At 37.0% G+C, this 19,136-nt stretch overlaps 1 protein-coding gene across 1 annotated transcript in view; it reads left to right on the top strand.

Moving 5' to 3' along the window:
• The window catches only part of DYNC2H1 (dynein, cytoplasmic 2, heavy chain 1), a gene marked incomplete at its 3' end in the record, with an annotated part of 85,264 nt that overhangs the window by 27,090 nt on the left and 39,038 nt on the right, over nt 1–19,136 (top strand). The window contains exons 32-50 of the mRNA XM_010131120.1: nt 1,066–1,268; nt 2,670–2,852; nt 3,056–3,238; nt 3,386–3,609; nt 4,362–4,477; nt 6,273–6,472; nt 7,119–7,383; nt 7,713–7,920; nt 8,290–8,419; nt 9,342–9,497; nt 10,402–10,661; nt 11,278–11,524; nt 12,265–12,416; nt 12,922–13,066; nt 14,020–14,122; nt 15,622–15,789; nt 15,919–16,043; nt 17,185–17,433; nt 18,229–18,337. Of these exons, the coding sequence (XP_010129422.1) occupies nt 1,066–1,268; nt 2,670–2,852; nt 3,056–3,238; nt 3,386–3,609; nt 4,362–4,477; nt 6,273–6,472; nt 7,119–7,383; nt 7,713–7,920; nt 8,290–8,419; nt 9,342–9,497; nt 10,402–10,661; nt 11,278–11,524; nt 12,265–12,416; nt 12,922–13,066; nt 14,020–14,122; nt 15,622–15,789; nt 15,919–16,043; nt 17,185–17,433; nt 18,229–18,337 (3,426 nt within the window). The remainder of the gene's footprint in view (nt 1–1,065; nt 1,269–2,669; nt 2,853–3,055; nt 3,239–3,385; nt 3,610–4,361; nt 4,478–6,272; nt 6,473–7,118; nt 7,384–7,712; nt 7,921–8,289; nt 8,420–9,341; nt 9,498–10,401; nt 10,662–11,277; nt 11,525–12,264; nt 12,417–12,921; nt 13,067–14,019; nt 14,123–15,621; nt 15,790–15,918; nt 16,044–17,184; nt 17,434–18,228; nt 18,338–19,136) is intronic.

The following is a 19,136-nucleotide window of genomic DNA, read 5'->3' as shown; positions in this document are numbered from 1 at the left end:
GAGCATTTGTACATTTGCAAATCCCTTTAATTTTTAAAAAGTTTTTGTATATTTTTTGTTTATGTATTCACTGAAAATTTGTCCTTACCTAATGAACTGTGCTGTAGTGTAATGTTTCTTGGGAAATGGCCAATCAGCAGCTGAGGTACATTAAGTCACGCCAATATATTCTGTACAGCTGTGAGGCTGATTCTCTTTTTCTTTCTTAGCTGTATATACCTGCATCTGAACTAGTAATACTTGAGTACCTCCGTAGCGAAATCAACAAACTAGTTATTCTCAGGACATGATTGTTCTGAATCTTACATAGTCCAAAGGGGTTAGAATAATTATGGCTTTGACTGCTTGTTCCTGTGTTGATCTGAAGGAGGGTTTTAAATGACTGCTTCAGATGGAAGATTCTATAGTATAGGTTACGTGGCTCTTACCCTATACATATAAAAAGACTCGATTTGAAATGTGGTTGACAATCTTCCACCACATATGTATAGCTGCTTACTCTATTAAATTCTGGTTTAGAATTTATGAACTGTTAACATCTGATATATTAATCAGGAAATGATTTCTTTCAAATGAAACTTAGCTAACCAGTGTGTTCTCAGAGTAGACTTAACACACCCAATCTGCTAATGAATATTCATTCCACATGACCCTAATTAGTCCAAGTAAAACCTCCAGAGTGCGTGTAGTATGGTTTTCAGATCCTCAGCAGGTCAAGTAACGGATTGTGCCACACTGGTGACCGAAGGGGACATAGCTGCAAACACTCCTGGAATACACAGCTGTCTAGAAGAGCCTCTCTCTCTCTGTCTTGAGTGTAGAGGCAGACAAAATCACTTCTAAATGACTGAAGTTATGTGATGATTCACGTTCTCTGTCAGGATCTCGTTTTGTGCTGCTCGCTTTGGATAATAATTAATATTTCTGTGTATAATCAAAATGAGATCCGAATAAAATTTGTCAATGATAGAAAGCAGCACAATGAACTTGAGAATGGGTACCATCTATCCTCCTTACTACACTGCTGTGATTTTTTTTTTTTATTATTTTTGTGGTTATTTGCAGAATTGGGAATCCTCGAGCTCAAGCTGAAAGCTCTGATTCTTGATATCATTCATAACATTGATGTGGTGAAGCAGCTGAATCAAGCTCAGGTTCACAGTGTTGAAGACTGGGCTTGGAAGAAGCAGCTGAGATTTTATATGAAAGACCAGAAATGTTACGTTCAGATGGTAGATGCTGAACTCCAATATACTTATGAATATCAGGTGTGGTATTTTAATTTCTACCCGGGGGTTTTATATATGTGTCAGACATTTTCTCCTTTCACACATGCTGCTGGTTGACTCCCAACTGTTGCCATTTTTTCAGCTTTGTTATGTGCACACTGTTTCATAGGAAATACTCAAAGATAGGGTAATCGTTTTATTTCTTGATATAGATGAGGTCAGCGTAAGTTGAATGGAAAGCAGCTACATTATCATATAAATATTTTCTAATATGCTTGCTACCTTTAAATATCAGTGTCACTGGTTGGCGGAGGTACACCAATCACAGGATGAATTTCTTCCTTTCTCTAAATGAACCTCCCTTTCATTCTGGGAGAAAAGGGTTAAAAGCAGAGATGAGAAAAAAAGAAAAAGTTTGTGAGACCTCTTAAGTTTGGGAAACTAAAACAAGTTTAATAACACTAGAAAAATACTATATACAGGAAAACAAAAGAGATACTAACGGTTTATATGGAATGGTATAGCGAGGGTTAAGACATAGTTGGGGAAAACAAAAGCGAAAAAAAGAAACCCAGTACCAAGCAGTTTCAAAAATGGCAGCAGCCGTGTGGTCGGCGGGTTCACGGGAGCGGAGCAAAAGCTGCCTGTTAGCTGGAGCCGAGCACAGCCCAGCCGAGCCGCTTTGGTCATGGGTGTTAGAGAAACGGAGGCAGAAGTGGCGGCATCAGGAGGGAAGGCAGTCCCGTATGGCATGGGGAAATAGCACCCGTAGTCACAAGGGTCCAGGCAGCAAAGGAAAACATCTCCGGAGCGTGTTGGCAGCAGGAACGGCGGTGGCGGCAGTAGGGGTCCGTCCCGTGCGCACGGGGGTGCAGTGGTGAGTGTCCTGCGCAGGCAGGGCTGGAGCCGATCGGAGGAAATGGAGCTGGCCTGCTGAGAGAAAGCTGCAAGCCGGAGGAAGGCCAGAGCCAAGAGCAAGCCAAAAGTGCCAGCCCCGGGAAGTGCCCATTGGAGGTGCAAACCGCAAGCCCTGGTGCCCATGCGGCTGTTAAATGTCCGGAGCGCCCGCCAGAGTTTTCACAACCACTGAGATGTCTGAATGTAAATGGGAGGAATACATCACCATTGGTCATTTTAAAACAAACCAACCAAAGAGGAGAAACTGATGATTTTTTTTTCCTGAACTGGGACATACAGCGTAGTTTCAACTGTGTTGACCCCTTTTTCTGTAATTCTAAAAAAATTTCACACAATGCTTTGACAAGTGATATAAAATCAGGAACACTGCATAACTGTAAACAAGTATGTATACTTAAATGTGATGGTAATTTTGGTCGTTACATTGTATTTTTAAATTAATGACTTAGGAATGAAAAGAATGAGATGACTTTGTCAGTGATTTCTGTCTACCAATCAATGTAATTTGTTTTGTTTCTGCAGGGTAATTCCCCTAAACTTGTTTATACACCTTTGACCGATAAGTGTTACCTAACCCTTACTCAGGCTATGAAGATGGGCCTTGGAGGAAATCCCTACGGTCCGGCTGGAACTGGGAAGACAGAATCAGTAAAGGCCTTGGGTGGTCTTCTTGGAAGACAAGTATTAGTCTTTAATTGCGATGAGGTGAATATAGCTCTGTATAATTTAAAAAATGGATATCTGTGCCTATACTTCATAAAGCAGCATAGAAATACTTTTGATAATTTGCCAGTTTCCATTAGAAATTTGTTGATATTTCCAGTGACTTATTTTTCAGTAGATGGGAAGAAAGTATTTTGTTATGTTCTTGCTATTTGAGTTTTGCTCGTGTTCTTTTTGATTTTAAGGGCATCGATGTGAAGTCGATGGGACGCATATTTGTGGGCTTAGTGAAGTGTGGTGCCTGGGGCTGTTTTGATGAATTCAACAGACTTGAGGAAGCTGTACTGTCCGCAGTATCCATGCAGATTCAGACAATTCAACATGCGTTGAAGAAACATAGTCCTGTCTGTGAGATGCTTGGCAAAAAGGTACAGCAAAGCTTTCTTATTTTCTTTTTATAAGAGTCTATAAATGACTGGGTCAGATTTAAAAACTGACTGCTGTAACTAAATGTAGCCCACCCAACATTTCTCAGTACTGTTTCATATGCTATTAAAATGCACTTCTAATGCTAGGTTGAAATGGATCATAATTCTGGAATTTTTATCACTCTGAATCCTGCTGGAAAAGGTTATGGAGGAAGACAAAAACTGCCTGATAACCTCAAACAACTTTTCAGGCCAGTTGCTATGACTCATCCAGACAATGAGCTTATTGCAGAAGTGATTTTGTACTCAGAAGGCTTTAAGGATGCTAAAATACTTGGTAGAAAATTAGTGGCTATTTTTAATCTAGCAAGGTAAGCTTTTTTTTTTTGCCCTCCTTTTCCAATTCTCTTCCCTCCTGCTTTTATTTTAGCATTTATCTTTGTGGTTATCTCACTGCCATCTTGTTTCTTATCCATCCAGTCTATGCCAAAACACTAGACATAACTTTCTGTTAATTTTCTGTAATAGTTTATGACTTGGATATTGCATAAAGCTATGTGTCAGAAACAAAACTAGATGTTAAAACGCAGGTTTGGAGTCACCTGAAGTTTTATATTAAATACACCTCTTAAACCTGAATGATATACTCTGCAAATCTCTGGATATACTAATTTCACTTAGAAAATATTGCAATATTGGGGAGTTTGGGTGTGAAAGTACCTGGAATACAAGGGGGTAAAGTGCTGCTCACCTGTTACACTCAGTAAGTGTGAATGTGAGCACAGGAATGCGTCACAAGCATTGACGAGAATTCAGACTCTTGAAGTTCCTGAAATGGAAGTGACTATTTGGTTATAAGTATGCATATGAGAGAGAAGAAAGTGCAGAGGTTTTAATAAATGCTGTTAGGGACCATAATAAATACATTAGCTTTTGAATATACTCCCTCTGAAAATTTCAGAGTGTTATTGCTTATATCTCTGAAATACTTTTTGGATAGTGCTGCAAACTCATCGTTTTCTCTTTTGCCCCAAACCATATTATGAGTATATTCATTCACCAAACACAAATTTCAGGCGCTGTCACCTAAAGCTTATTATAATATTGCTGTTTTTGAATTTAGGGAGCTTCTGACACCACAGCAGCACTATGATTGGGGATTGCGAGCATTGAAGACCGTTTTGAGAGGCTGTGGCAGCCTTCTTCATCAGCTGAAGAAAAGTGGAGCAAAGCAAGAAAGTAAGGTTGAGCATGCTGAACTTTTGATTATTTAGGATATTGTACAGATACCATCCACCACAGCTTTCTTGTTCAGTGGAGTTTTGAGAAGCCATGGCTTGGATCTGGAGGCAATTTAGAAAAGAAAATCTGTTAAAATCCTCCTTCATTAGGAGATGACAAAAGACTGTTGTCGTCTTCTTTTGAAGCTTTTATATGATAAGAACAGATATCAGACTTTATTTTGGGGTGAGTTTGAGTGATTATTAAAGACTTGTTTTCACTTGGCTTAGGACAGGAAAGTTGATCCTCTGATGTTGTCATAGTTCATCAGTCATCAGAACATTTTGATTCTGGGAATTGCTAAAATTGTCACATGACATCAGATTTAAATTGATAGACAGAGACAAATATAAGGAGAGGTAGAAATGATAGCAATGTATTGGACTAGACCAGGTCACCATATTTTTTTTTTATTTTTAAAAATGATTGTTGTTATTTAGATGTTAATGAGTGGGAATGAAGAGCGTGGGATGGATGAGCATTTCACTTTAGTAAAACAGTTCAACCTTTCTAAATCAAGTTCCTTAATGTCATCATTGCTCCTCTTAACCACGTATCATACTATTTAGAACATTTGCCTGTAGGAACATTGACATTTAAGACGTGGAATCATACAATCATCTGGTTGGCAGAGACCTTTAAGATCACCGAGTCCAACTGTTCACCCTGCACTGCCAGGGTCTCTAAACCATGTCCCTCAGCACCACATCCACACGGCTGTTAAACACCTCCAGGGATGGGGACTTCACCACCTCCCTGGGCAGCTGTTCCAATGCTTAATGACCCTCTGTGTAAAGATGTTTTTCCAGATATCTAACCTAGATCTCCCCTGGTGCAACTTAAGGCCATTTTCTCTTGTCCTTTCACTTGTTATATGGGAGAAGAGACCAACCCCCACCTCTCACATTGTTCTGAATGAAAATCTTTGAACTTTTTCCAATTCTAGAAGGGTATACTAATCCTTAACCTCTGGAACATTTGGAAAAAAGCTGCAGGAAAAAGGAATGTTAGGGAATGGACACTTTCTGACACTTTTGTTGAATTTGGACTATAGTGCATTCTGTTTTGGGGCAATTCATAATTTATGCATTCATATGTAAGGCAGAAACAGAGGATGATTTTCACATGTGGTTCCTAGTTGGGCTCTTTGAAAATGTATGTGTTTTACCTGAGAAAGTAGTTTGATTAAGGAAGCGAAAAGTCCAGAGATCAGGGCCCTGTGCCTTTCCCATCGTGAGTACCTTTATTTTTCTGGCAGAGTAAAGCTTTCACATGGCAGTTTTTCTGGTCACAAAACACATTTCCATGGTACTTCAGATTCAAGAGGAGTTGTGGAGTGTTTACTTCTGGAATATTCATAGTTAATTAGGACGCGCTTGAGTGAGTGCCTTCAAACTGTCTTTCGCAGGGTAAGGTCTAGAATCCGGGTCCTTACTTTCACGAGTGGTTTTACAGGTAAGCTATCATGCACTGCTGCTATTAGTTCCACTGTAATCATTAGGGCATTATGTACTCTCTGGCCAGCACCGTAACCAGCTCATATCTGCATAGAAAACATTTGTGAGCATATATGATACTTACAGCAAGGCACTCGGCTAACCTCCAAGTAGTGGTACGTGAACTGGAACGTAGTCTGCACTGTGATTCCACCTTCGACGTCTTACTGGTATGGGCTCAGGTGCTGATATATTCCAAAGAAAAAAAACCCAGCGAACAGCTTAAATTGATCTAGCTTCTTTGCTTTTATTTGCAGTTAATGAAAGTCACATGGTGGTTCAAGCTCTGCGGCTTAATACCATGTCAAAGCTTACATTTGCAGACTGCGCACGTTTCGATGCTCTGGTTGAAGATGTATTTCCTGGCATTGACTTTAAAGAGGTGGAGTATGCTGAGTTAACTACAGCTTTACAGCAAGCCTTTGAAGAAGCAAACTTGGAAATTACAAGTACTCAGGTAAACGTAAACTACAGCAACAAAACAGTATGAGTTACTCTGAATTAGAACTGATTAATATTACATTTGACTCAGTTCTGTTTATTTTTGAAAGACATCTTGTATAAAGAAGTGGAAGTAACTGATAGATTCTAATTACATGTATATAAAAGAACAGATGTGTGTGTTTGAAACATGGTAGATCAATTCTGTAACTGAAAGAAGAATAGGGCAAGGAAAATTAAGATGTGCACATGCGACATATGGTTTCATTCAAGCCAGGTACAAATGCCCGTTAATGTTTTGGGCAGTGAAAGAATAAAATATGTGAATGTTTGGTTTTATCAGGCAGTTCTATGTCTCATATTTATTTTTTAGGGCTGGATGAAGTTTTGTGACTAAAGGTTCATTAATTTCTCTGTAAAAATATGCCCAAAGAGGGCTGATATTTTAATGTTAGTAATTTAGTGAAAGGCTTTTAACATGCAGAATAAGTTTCTTTATATTCTTTAATATCATCATTTTACTTCCTTCTGTACGTATCTGTTGCTTCAACAAATAAAATAATAGAGACAAAGTGACTGCATGCAACGTAAATGGGAAAAAACATGAAAAAAGAACATGATTGATTTAGCTTTACAACTTCATTATCTCTCTTACTATCTAGATCAAGAAGGCTTTGGAATTATATGAACAACTACGTCAGAGAATGGGTGTAGTTATAGTAGGTCCAAGCGGTGGAGGTAAATCAACACTGTGGCGGATGTTAAAGACAGCGCTTGGTAAAACTGGCAAAGCAGTGAAACAGTATACAGTGAATCCCAAAGCTATGCCTCGACATCAGTTGCTAGGCCATATTGACATGGACACCAGAGAATGGTCTGATGGCGTGCTTACAAACAGTGCTCGACAAGTGGTACGAGAGCCCCGAGGTATGTTTGTGAGGAAGTTAGACATCATTCTGCTTATATAACTGAAATTGTTTAGTTGCATTTTCCTATTCTGTTATTATTTGTGGGTAGCACAAAGTAAGAAAAACTTTTGGTGACAATCCTAGTCAGCAACACTGATACATACTTTGCAAGTTTTGTGATTAAAAAGCAGAAATAGACAGCAGAAGGTAAAGCCTGTAAAGAATATCTTCATAGAGATTTAAGTTATAATGAAGGAAGAGTGTTAAATAGTGTTAAAACAGCAAGGGGTGATATTTTTCATGTGCTTTTCTTAGGTTTGATAACTTTATTTTTGTGTCTGGAAATAGATATTACTTCCTGGATAATTTGTGATGGTGATATTGATCCTGAGTGGATTGAATCTTTGAATTCCGTTTTGGATGACAACAGATTGCTGACTATGCCCAGCGGAGAAAGAATTCAATTTGGCTCAAATGTCAACTTCATATTTGAAACTCATGACCTTAGCTGTGCCTCTCCTGCTACAATATCTCGAATGGGAATGATCTTTCTGAGGTAAGTCATGGGAGTATTACATAATTTTAAAGCAAACTAATATACTTTTCTTGAAAGATAGTCTAAAGTGGATGGAGCAATTTACTTGCTTGCTTACACACTTACGAAGCAAATCACTGGGAAAGTTTGCTTTAGGTTGCCTGTCCTTCCTGCACTGCCGTGTTATAATCTTTTGGCATATATATGAAGAGACATGATGGATTCTTTGTTTCTGTGTGACCCCTAGAGATCCCAAATAGTGGTTAGAAATTCTTGTTAAAGTATTTTCCTGAACTTTTTTCATAATTTTGTTGTTCCTTTGAACTTGTCTATGTGAAGAGGTGGATGCCTTATATTGTCTGAATCTTGTTTTGTTTTGGTTTGACTTAGTGATGAAGATACAGATCTTAATTCTCTGATGAAGTCTTGGCTAAGAAGTCAGCCTGAAGAATGCAGATACAACCTTGAAACTTGGATTGGGGAGTATTTTGAAAAGGCTTTAAACTGGGTTGTGAAGAAGGTTAGTGACTGTACACTTAATCAAATTTCAGCTTTGTTAGGGATGATCCATTTTTCTAGTCTAACACTGGAGAGATCATTCATGCTGAGTTTTAAATTTTAAGTTAAAAAAAATCTCTGCTCTTTGATAGCTGTTTTCTTAATAAGATACTGAAACTATTAAAGTCAGTTTCCAAAACCTGACTGCTGCACTGAAAGCTTTGAAACAGTTAATACAATTTTAACTCATGAAATGCATGTATTTTTGTGAAACTTAATATCTATCTTTGATATTCTGTACTGGACATTTTTTATATGTTTTCAAAGATCTGAAAGATCTGAATATCTAAGCTGCCTGCCCTTCTGAGATAGTTGCATTTGCATTGAACAAGTGACTTCCATCGCACCAAACATTAATGAGGAGAAATTCTCACTGCTGCAGCCAGTAAGCTAGTGTTTGGGAAACCTGCATTACCTCTCCTTGGGGTACACATGTGGTCCTGATGTGTTTTTAATGTTATTTTCTGTCTTGGTTCTTTCACCCATGGAGCTTTTTAGAGTTTCAAAGTTTCTTCAGGTAGATACAGAGGAAAAAACATGACATTGATCCTGAGGCTGCAAATCCGCTTTAGTGTTGAAGAGCGAAGTTCATACAGAATTCATTCATGAGAGAGATTTTTCAGCATAAGGTTATATTGATTGCTTCTAGGTTCTCAAAATCTTTAAGGAAAATGGTGATTGCTTATCCTAACTGACATCGGTAATGAAAACTTCCAAAACAATGCTTAAAAATAGTTTTATATTAAGTGAATTTTCTAGAACAACAGTTGAGATCTTTCATCAGTTGTGGCCGTGTCAAAGAGCAATGAGTAATACTCTGCTAGCAATATCTCACACTTATTTTTAGGAATATACTTAAATCTACTACAATTTACAATTTGCAGAATGACTCGGTGGTAGAAACAAGTTTAGTTGGAACTGTGATGAATGGACTGTCTCATCTCCATGGGTGTACTGATCGTGGACAGTTTATTATTAGCTTGTTACGTGGTCTTGGCGGCAACCTCAACATGAAATCACGACAAGAATTTGCAAAAGAGGTAATGATCTTTTTCACCAAGTTTATTAAAAATGCCTTAGTGTATGCAGTAGAATAGCGATTTTCTGTTTTCTAATGATGCACATTTACAGTAATAGAATGTCTGTGCTCAATGTCTGTGTTGACTATAGCAAATTAGCTGAGAAGGAGTGTTTCATATGTCACTGGTAGCTGCGAAGTGCATACAGCCCAGATAGTGATCCTTTGGTGCTGCACCAAGGGGTACGGAACGGCCTCTGTCGATACTTGGTTATGCACGGACCCACTACACAGACTGCGTGTCTGTGTAGGTATTATGTGTATGTAATACAGATTTATTTTGTGGGGTTTTTTTTCCATTACGAATTCTTGAAATAATAATGTGAGGGCTTTGTTGCACCTCACCAGGGAGGTGTTACAGCATTAATTTGAGTTCGTGTATTGTATGCACTGGGGCGTGGTTATGTCATTGTGTAGATACTTGAGGGCACAAGGACTAGGAAACAGTGTTGGAAAACTATGTGGGTATACTGGTCCGTTGTGTCTACAGAAGGCTGTTCCTGGAGGTAGTTCTCTCCACTATCACACTTGGGTTTTGTGTTGGAGAGAAGGAAATAATTCCTTCTAAAAGATAGCCTGGAGCTATAACATGAGAAAAGTTTATAGAAAGCTTTGCTATATGTTCTCTATATTATGAAAAACAAAAATGTGGAAGAGTAAGATGTTAACCGTTTAGGTAAGGACTTAATCATAAAGCATATGCCTTACATGATTGGATTTTTGAAGGCAGCTTTTAAATTATCAAACTAAAGGATTAAATATCTGATTTTACTGAAGTATTCTCTGAACATTATATAAATTAGCTTGAAATTGTAGATCTTGTCATTAGGATATGGATTTAACAGTAACTTTATTTTTTTTTAAAGATCTTCAGTTGGGCACGAGAATCTCCACCAGATCCAAGGAAGCCCCTGGACACATATTATGACACTGACACTGGACAACTAATGCTGTATCAGCTGAAAAAACCTGAAAATCTAACAGCTGATGACTTCAGTAATCTCCAAACACTTCCCGTCATCCAAACCCCTGACATGCAGAGAGGTTTAGATTACTTTAGACCCTGGCTAGACTTTAATAATAAGCAACCATTTCTTCTTGTGGGTCCTGAAGGATGTGGAAAGGGGTAAAAAGTGTTTCCTTTTTTAAGCAAAATATAATACCAGCTTTTTGATAAAGTTTGTAATATTTTGTTATAATGGGTTTACCATATGACTTTCTGCTAGATCATCACTTGTTTAGGTTATTAAATGAAACAAACTCTCTGTAGTGGGGTATAGGTAAATTCTTATGAAAATCTACAGGGAAAGCTCAGGCTGCCACTATGCATCTAAGACATCTGAATGAGGCTTTCAGAGATGAAACAGGACCTTTGGAAAACCTGTGCTGTCCTGAGGCAACAGCTGAAAGGCACATCAGGTCTCATCTAAGAGGCACTAGAGACCTGTGTGCAGGCAACTGAATTCAGCTCATCCTGTCGCCTATCTTAGGTTCCTTATGGGTTGGATCACTATATACAGTGTATTTAGGCTAGGTATTTGTTTTGCGTAGCTGTATACTACACTTTTATTGAAAAACATTACAATTTTAAAGACAAAATTAATGCATCCCATTACATTAATTCAGAATGTAGAATATACATTTTAATTTAAAAACTATATATTATCTTGGGATACAGAGTATTTTAATGCATTTATGTATTATTTGTGCTTATATGTATATGTACACATTTGCTTTTTTAGGATGTTGCTTCATTATGCATTTTCCCAACTCCGATCCACTCAGATTGCTACCATTCACTGCAGTGCACAAACTACTTCTCAACACCTTCTACAAAAATTAAGTCAGACTTGCATTGTAATCGGTACAAACACTGGACGAGTGTACAGACCAAAGGACTGTGAAAGGCTTGTTTTGTACTTAAAGGATATAAATCTACCCAAACCGGATAAATGGGGAACAAGCACCCTTGTGGCTTTTCTACAGCAGGTGAACCCTTATGTCTGTTCTTTATAAAGAGACATAAGTATACTTGAAATAATAGTTTAGCGTGCGTAGTAAATACCTACACGGATAATTTTCAGAGTTAAGATCTTGCATCTGTATTGACATTACTTTTGTTTGTACTTCGATAGAATATGTTGGTGTCAGCTAGAAATAAGATACAATTTTTATTTGGCTTATATGTATAAGTAAATAAAGCAGTGCTTGCCTCAGTGAGTTATAATGCAGTGGGCATATGAATATCAAGAAGATCTTCAGGAGAAATCAGCACAAATTCACCAAGGGCAAGTCATGCTTGACCAGTTGAATAAACTTTTGCGATGAAATGACAGACCTGCTAGGTGAGGGGAGAGCAGTGAGTATAGACTACCTGCTAAGGCTCTTGATGCTGTCTCCCAAAAGATCCTCATGGAAAAGCTGTTTGATACACTGGCCGGAAAAGCAGACGGTGAGGTGGGTTGAAAACTGGCTGAACAGCCAGGCCCGGAGGGTGGTGATCAGTGGCACAAAGTCTGCTTGGAAGCCAGTATCTGTTTAACATTTTCATTAATGATTGGGGCATTGGGGCAGAGCACTGACACCAAACTGGGAGGCGTAGTCAACCTCTGGCAGTTAAGAAAACACTAATAATGGTATACTTCCACTATTTTTTTTCTCTTTATTCTTTTTCTTGTACAATACTCTGTCAGCTTTCTTTTAATGAAATAATTATTTAATTATTAAAGGTTCTCACATATCAAGGATTTTATGATGAAAATCTGGAATGGGTTGGCTTAGAAAACATCCAGATTGTGGCTTCCATGTCTGCTGGAGGAACATTAGGAAGACATAAGCTTACCTCCAGATTTACTTCTATTGTTCGTCTCTGTGCAGTTGAGTAAGTATGTGGAGATTAGTGTCACTCTCAGAACTCGGATTCAGCCTCTGTCATAGGGCCCTTGCTCAACTCATGACAATGTGGCAGTTCTAGTCTTCCATATTTTTTAACAGTTTGGGATCTTCAGCCTCTTCAGAGGCTGCTTGGTGCCTCTTGGCGCTAGAAACCAGCTAAGGAGCACCTGTTGATAATGAGTGAATATTATTTCCTGTTGGATGATTTTTCTTTTGGTAAACTACTTTCTGCAGCTTTATATTTATATTTGATTACAAAACTGGAGAAATTGAAATGAAGTTTGGTTGGTTTTAAATGTGAACACATTTACAGATATGTTTAGAAAACTTCTGATGGTGGACTATTGCAATAAAGCAATTTTATTTAGCTGCTAGATGAAGATGCTACTTGTTGAAATTTCTCAGTAATTGTGTATATAACATTGAATCTTTTTAATAAAAGCATTAGCAATGGTAGGCCATAATGATTACAATTTTTTTTGCCTTTATAGCTATCCGGAAAGAGACCAACTGCAAACTATTTATAGTGCTTACTTGGAACCTGTATTGCAGAAAAACCTAAAGAATCACCCTGTTTGGGGTTCTTTACCAAAAATACATCAGCTAGCAGGATCTATGGTTCACGTATTTGAACAGGTATGGAAATTTCATTAATTTTTTTTGTGGAGGTAAATTCACTTTTTAAAAATTAATTACCTTTTGATATTAAGAAGTGAATAAAAAGGTTTATCAGTATTAAAATCCAAGTTTATATCTTTTTCATAATATTGATATAAATTTTAGAGCTAATTATTTGCAGAGAATTGTAGGTATTAGAGGCAAACTGAATAAGCAGTAAGTACTTCTGCTTTCCCACGGATTTATTGTATGATTTTGGCAGGCATCTTAACCCATCTATGCTTTCAATTTCTGATTTATAAGATGGGGATAGTAGTGTTTTCTTACGTAATGGATGAGGAGACAGTGTACTTCAGAGATTGTTATGTGCTCAGGTGTTATGGATGCAGTCACGAATGGAGAAGAGAGACGGGAAGGTGAAGTCCTTGACACATATCAAGGACTATCTATTAAAATTTTACACTGCTGAAAATGGGGTTTTAGGCATGAGTTTATTTTATCCTCCCGCTTAAAATGTTACAGACTTCTATCTTGCAAAACACTTAGGTACTTGCTCTTCTTAATCTTGTACATAGCCTTCTTGGGGTAGGTACTGTGGGGATGTAAGTGCTTGCTGTATGTTCTAAGCACGTGTACATGTGCCCATCTACACAGAACCGTGATAAAAGACTGAACTTTATGATTGGAGTGTGGGTATAGTCACTGGCTAGCACGCACCAGTTAGCAGGAGTTTCAGATGATGTTATCAGTGTGTTCTAAGAAACCTAAGTTTAAAACTCATAACGCTAGGACGAAATGACTGATGAAGGCTCTGCATTTAAAGAGTGCATTAATAAAATATCTAAATATATAGATCAAATAGAAAAATAATTTATCTGGTATTTTAGAAAAAAAATTAAAGGTACATTTCCAAGTGCTTTACATTTTAAAACATCACTTTTTTTTTCCTCCTCCTTAACTTCCATTTTTAGGTACGAGCAAAATTCACCGTTGATGATCACAGTCATTACCTTTGTACACCACGTATTCTTACTCAGTGGGTTCTTGGTTTATTCCGATACGATTTAGCAGGTGGTAAGTCCCTTACTTGCTTTTCATTGATAAAGCAGTTCTAAAATGGCTTAAATTGTTATTGATGTCAGTCTTACTGTTGACTCGACATGCAACTCATTCAGCTATGATATGCTTTATAAACTGTGAACTGTCTGTAATTCAGTAGAGGGAAAAAAATGCCTAACAGTTCATTCCATAACATATAGTAAAAAAGCTAAAAAAACTCCAGTGACATTTTGAAATGTATGTGGGAGCTCTTTACAGATCAAGGGAAGTTAGTAGGTTGGGACTGCATTCTCTTTTATAAGAACTTGAAGCGTACCCTCTACTCCTCACCATTTGTTTCTGGTGCTTTTTGGGTTGGATTTTTTTGAGCATATGTCTTGTCTTCTGGATTCCTGGAGATTTGCCTCTCGTTTTCGTCTTTTTCCACCTGGTCATATAAACTTTGTGAGGTGACATTGGAACTACAACTGATAGGCATCATCTACCACATACTTAACAATAGAAGAATATAATCACCCTTAAACATCTAGAAAACATCTAGAAAACTATCTAATCTAATCCGTGTAACAGTGTGCAGATATCCAGATAAGAGCCTAAATATTCTCATCATTTGGGAACGCTTGATAATTACAGTCTAGTCTGAATGTTCTTGACTTCAGAAATGGCAAAATGTGTAAAAGTGTTCGATTTTGTGTGCTTTTCCAAAGAGACATCATAGATGTCTTTCTAATCTTGTTTTTGTTTCTGAAATTGCTTTTGTTACTAGATCATGAGCAATTGCTCCTTATTGTGTTTTAGCTCTTATATTAATTAGAGGGTTATATAAAGGGCTGATTAAAGAGTATAAAAGTGATAAGAATGTTGTGCTCGTTTCCCATTTATTTTCTGGGATCATCAGATGGTATAAATGTAGTTTGAATGAAAAAGTTGGTCAGAAAAACTACACTAACCATCAATAAATCTCAGCCCGTTTAAGGACTCCATTGTTGTATCGGAAGGTGACATATGCGTATGCTTTTTCAGTGATCAACCAGATGGCATGTCATTTACTCATCTTCCTTCTTACTTTTGTGAAGAATATTGAAACTTTCTATTCTCTAGTGTCTCTAGTGGCATTTTATAATAGAGACTGTTTTGGGTATTTATCGTTGTTACCAGTGTTCCTCTTCCCCTCTAAATCAGTCTCCTGGATTTACTTGTATTCATTGCCTGGAATTTTGTCTTTTAATTTTTACATTGTGTGCAACACCTTGTTTATTTTCATTAGAATGATGGCTTTAAACTAAGAACTTTTGAAAATAGAATATGTTTCATTTTATCTTGTAATGATCCATAAAAATATTATTAAAAAGCACTTCATAATGTTTACTTTTTCTCCTGTTTCTTCCTTACTGATGCTCTCCTGCTGGTATGTAATTTCACTTACTCATTTTCAATCTCATATTTTGAAATGGAAAATTTGGGAAATATTTATTATAAATACATAAAGTTAAATCTCTCCTCAAATTTTGTAGGATCATCGATACAAACTGCAGACTATATATTGGAAATTGTTGCTTATGAAGCACATCGTTTGTTCCGTGACAAAATTGTTGACAAGAAAGAACTTCACATATTTGATAATGTTTTGATGAAAGTGTTTCAAGAGGATTGGGACTCAGATGTTCTGAGCAATATGGCAGGTAAACCATTTAGGCATACTGCACAAATCTGAAATATTTCTTTAGGAACTGCCTGATCAAATCAGTCATATGAGCTCAGCATATGAGCTGATCACCTAAACTTGCAAATGTTTCCTTTTATTTTCACAGATATCTTCTATGTAACTTGGGGAGCTTGTCAAGAGGCATTCATTACCCCAGGACAGGCACTACCACCACATGGGAGGCCTCTTGGCAGACTAAACTCAACAGACCTGACAGATACTATTCAAAAAGTGAGACAAGTTTAAAGAATATACACAGCAAGAATTCACAGCAATTATTTTAGACATTTTTTTGTACCAAGTAACATGTGAGCACCAGGTTTAGGGTGGGGTCTGCTGCTTAGTGTGGGGAATCATGTTAACATTTGGTTAAGTGAGGGAAGGTTTGTCATGCGGTGTGGCAGACTGTAAGAAGTATCATGTAACAAGGTTATCAAGGGCATCATTGCATTTGGTGGTGATAGACATCAGTTTGATGAACAACATTTTGAGAATCATTGATGCGTGTATATGGTTGTGTGTTGTTTGAGTATCAGAGTGTTTTATTGAATGTTTACTTTCTGAATTTGTAATTTGCTAACAATTTTTATTTGAAGAAATACAAATAGATTATTCGGAGATTTGCCATGCTTTTAAACAGTAAAATACAGAAACTGAGCTTGATGAGGAAGTGCAAATGTGTTAACCCTGCTAGGCTGACTGATTTTCAGGATGAGAGCTTTGAGATCATCTCCTCTTATTAGTAGTGTTTGATGTAAGTAGCTCTTGTAGATGGGAAACTACTGCCTCTCCTTAACTGCCAACTTGTGACTAATAGACTATATAGGAAATGATGCAGTTCAATAGCTTCAGTAATCAGAGGGATGGGGTTTTTTTCTGACTTCACAATTACACTGGGCTTCAAAGATGAGGGCTTTTTAAATATAACAAGGCCAGAATTTAATCTTAGGATCTGTTATTATTTGTGTTTCAGGAGAACATTCCATAATCTGTAATTATGCAGTAGTTAGCTGCCTAACACACACTTCTAAGTTATATGTTAATTAATCTGTAGTCAGAGATGCAGCTCAGACAGTGTTCTGGTCCGTTATTTAATTTTAATTAATTCAGTGGTAGATTTCTATTTCAATATACCAAAGAGGTATATTTTAGGGTATCCTGATGCTGGGGATAATGTGATCTGTTCATTACCGGTAAAGGGTGTACGAGATATTTAAATTCTGTCACATAAATAGTTTATTTGTAATGAATACTAACGTGGTCTTTCAAGCTTTCAAGCCTTACTTTTCTAAACCTTTAAATGTTTAGATGCTTTTGTGTCTTACTGCTTTTATTTATTATTGGTGAACACATCTCTTTTTTTTTTTAATAGGGTATTATTCATTATGGGCGAGACAAAAAAGAGATAGAGATTTTACTCTTCCACGAAGTCCTCAGTTACATGTCTAAAGTGGACAGAGTGCTGAGTTTTCCCGGAGGATCACTTCTTTTGGCGGGACGGAGTGGTGTAGGTCGTCGAACAGTTACCTCTTTAGTTAGCCATATGCACGGAGCTGTTCTGATTACTCCAAAAATTTCCAGAGGCTATGAGCTGAAGCAGTTCAAAAATGATCTTAAATATGTAAGTCACTCAGTGTCTTCCATTTTGTCGTGTTGTAGGTGTCTATTAAGAAAAAAAAGAATGTGGGAATTTTGAAGGACACAAAAATGTTGCTTGAGGAAATATTTTAAGAAAAGCAAAATGCCAACAGTCTAAATGAACCAAGTAGATTTTTAGAAGTTTTCAGTGTCTAGATGTGAATACTGTTCTGTACAGTAATTGCTTGTAACTCTACATTTTTTGAATACCAGAGCTGTTTTTATGGTTGTTGTGGGCTTCATAAATTCTAAGTTTATGATTGTGATTATTGGAAAGGTTTTTTCATGCATGTATTTTTGTATTTATATTATATTTTTATTTTCTGTCTCTAATGTGGTCTGACAGTTAATAGGGTAGTCACTGAATCAAGAAAAATTTTAGTGATTGATGAAAGTGTAAATTGAAAAACAAATGCAAACCTTGAATCAGGAGTTTTCCATTACCTTCAGCAACGCCAAAGAAAATTTTAGAGCTAAGCCCACAAAAGAGACTGATAAAACTCTATAACTGACTCACATCTGGAACATAAATATACTCTATGAAGGAGTCTATTTTAATTATTTTTTCATTACCAAGCTGTACATCTCAGTAGAATGTTCTTTATATTTGATAGCTTAAATAATTGCATTCACCTAGTAATCTTCTGTAAATATATAATAGTAGTGATACCGTGGAGAAAATATATAAGTACTATATAATCAAGGGAAGATTATCATTCTTTTAGGAGCAATACATATATTCCACATACTGAGATTTAAATGTCTTCCCTGCTTCTAGGTGATGGAGCTCGCAGGCATTGAAGCAAAGCAGGTAGTATTGCTGCTTGAAGACTATCAGTTTGTTCATTCCACGTTCCTTGAGATGATCAACAGTTTACTGTCTTCAGGTGAGACAAGTCCAGAAAGATTATGGTACTACTTTTATCACAGAGTTAGCTCAATGAGGCAGAATTAGGTGACGTTTTCTAACTTCATGTCCATGCCAGAAGTGTTTGTTAGGTTTATATGCTGTTTTATCCAGACTGCTCATGCCTGAGAAACTGCCTTGAAGTTCACTCTCAATTCCTCAAAGCTGCAAGTTCAGTAACTTATTTCAAAGTTATTTATAATAGCGTATCAACAAAATGGTGATGTATTCTACTCTACAGCTTCCCTTTTCTCGAAATTCAAAATTGAGAAGTGTTTCAATGTTTTACTATATTGTATAGACTGAGCCCTTTACTTGCTTAAATGGACACTAACAAAGCCCACTTTTCTGAAAGGCATGAGATTATAAATAATAATAACAAATAACATTATCTAGCTTTGTTCCTTGTTCAAAAGGATCGTTGAAGGACTGAGTCTAACTTACTAAATGTTTTTTTGGAGCTGCAGTAGTTCAAGAGCTGTTTGATAAGAGCACCAGATTTTTCCTGTGCAAATCCAAGTCCCCTTACAGTGTCAGACTGTCACCATCAGTGTTAAACCTCTGTGACTGAGGACTTAGGGAACTACTCTCTTTCATGCTTCTGTTTTCGGGTGTATGACGAGGTCCGGTTTGATTTGATTTGTATGCAGTATTGGATCACTGTTTTTGGTAGATTTGAATGGGTTTTGAAGTGTATTTCAGCAATATAAACAAAGTCAGTTGTTTAAGTTAAATGGGTTGTTCTTAATTTGGTTAGTTGTTTTCATGATATCGTGGAA

The sequence above is a fragment of the Buceros rhinoceros genome, unplaced genomic scaffold, assembly GCF_000710305.1.
Source record: "Buceros rhinoceros silvestris isolate BGI_N320 unplaced genomic scaffold, ASM71030v1 scaffold16232, whole genome shotgun sequence".
In the NCBI taxonomy this organism is placed as follows: Eukaryota; Metazoa; Chordata; class Aves; order Bucerotiformes; family Bucerotidae; genus Buceros; species Buceros rhinoceros.
The sequence above is the reverse complement of the archived record's forward strand: the minus strand, read 5'-3'. Positions and strand labels throughout refer to the sequence as shown.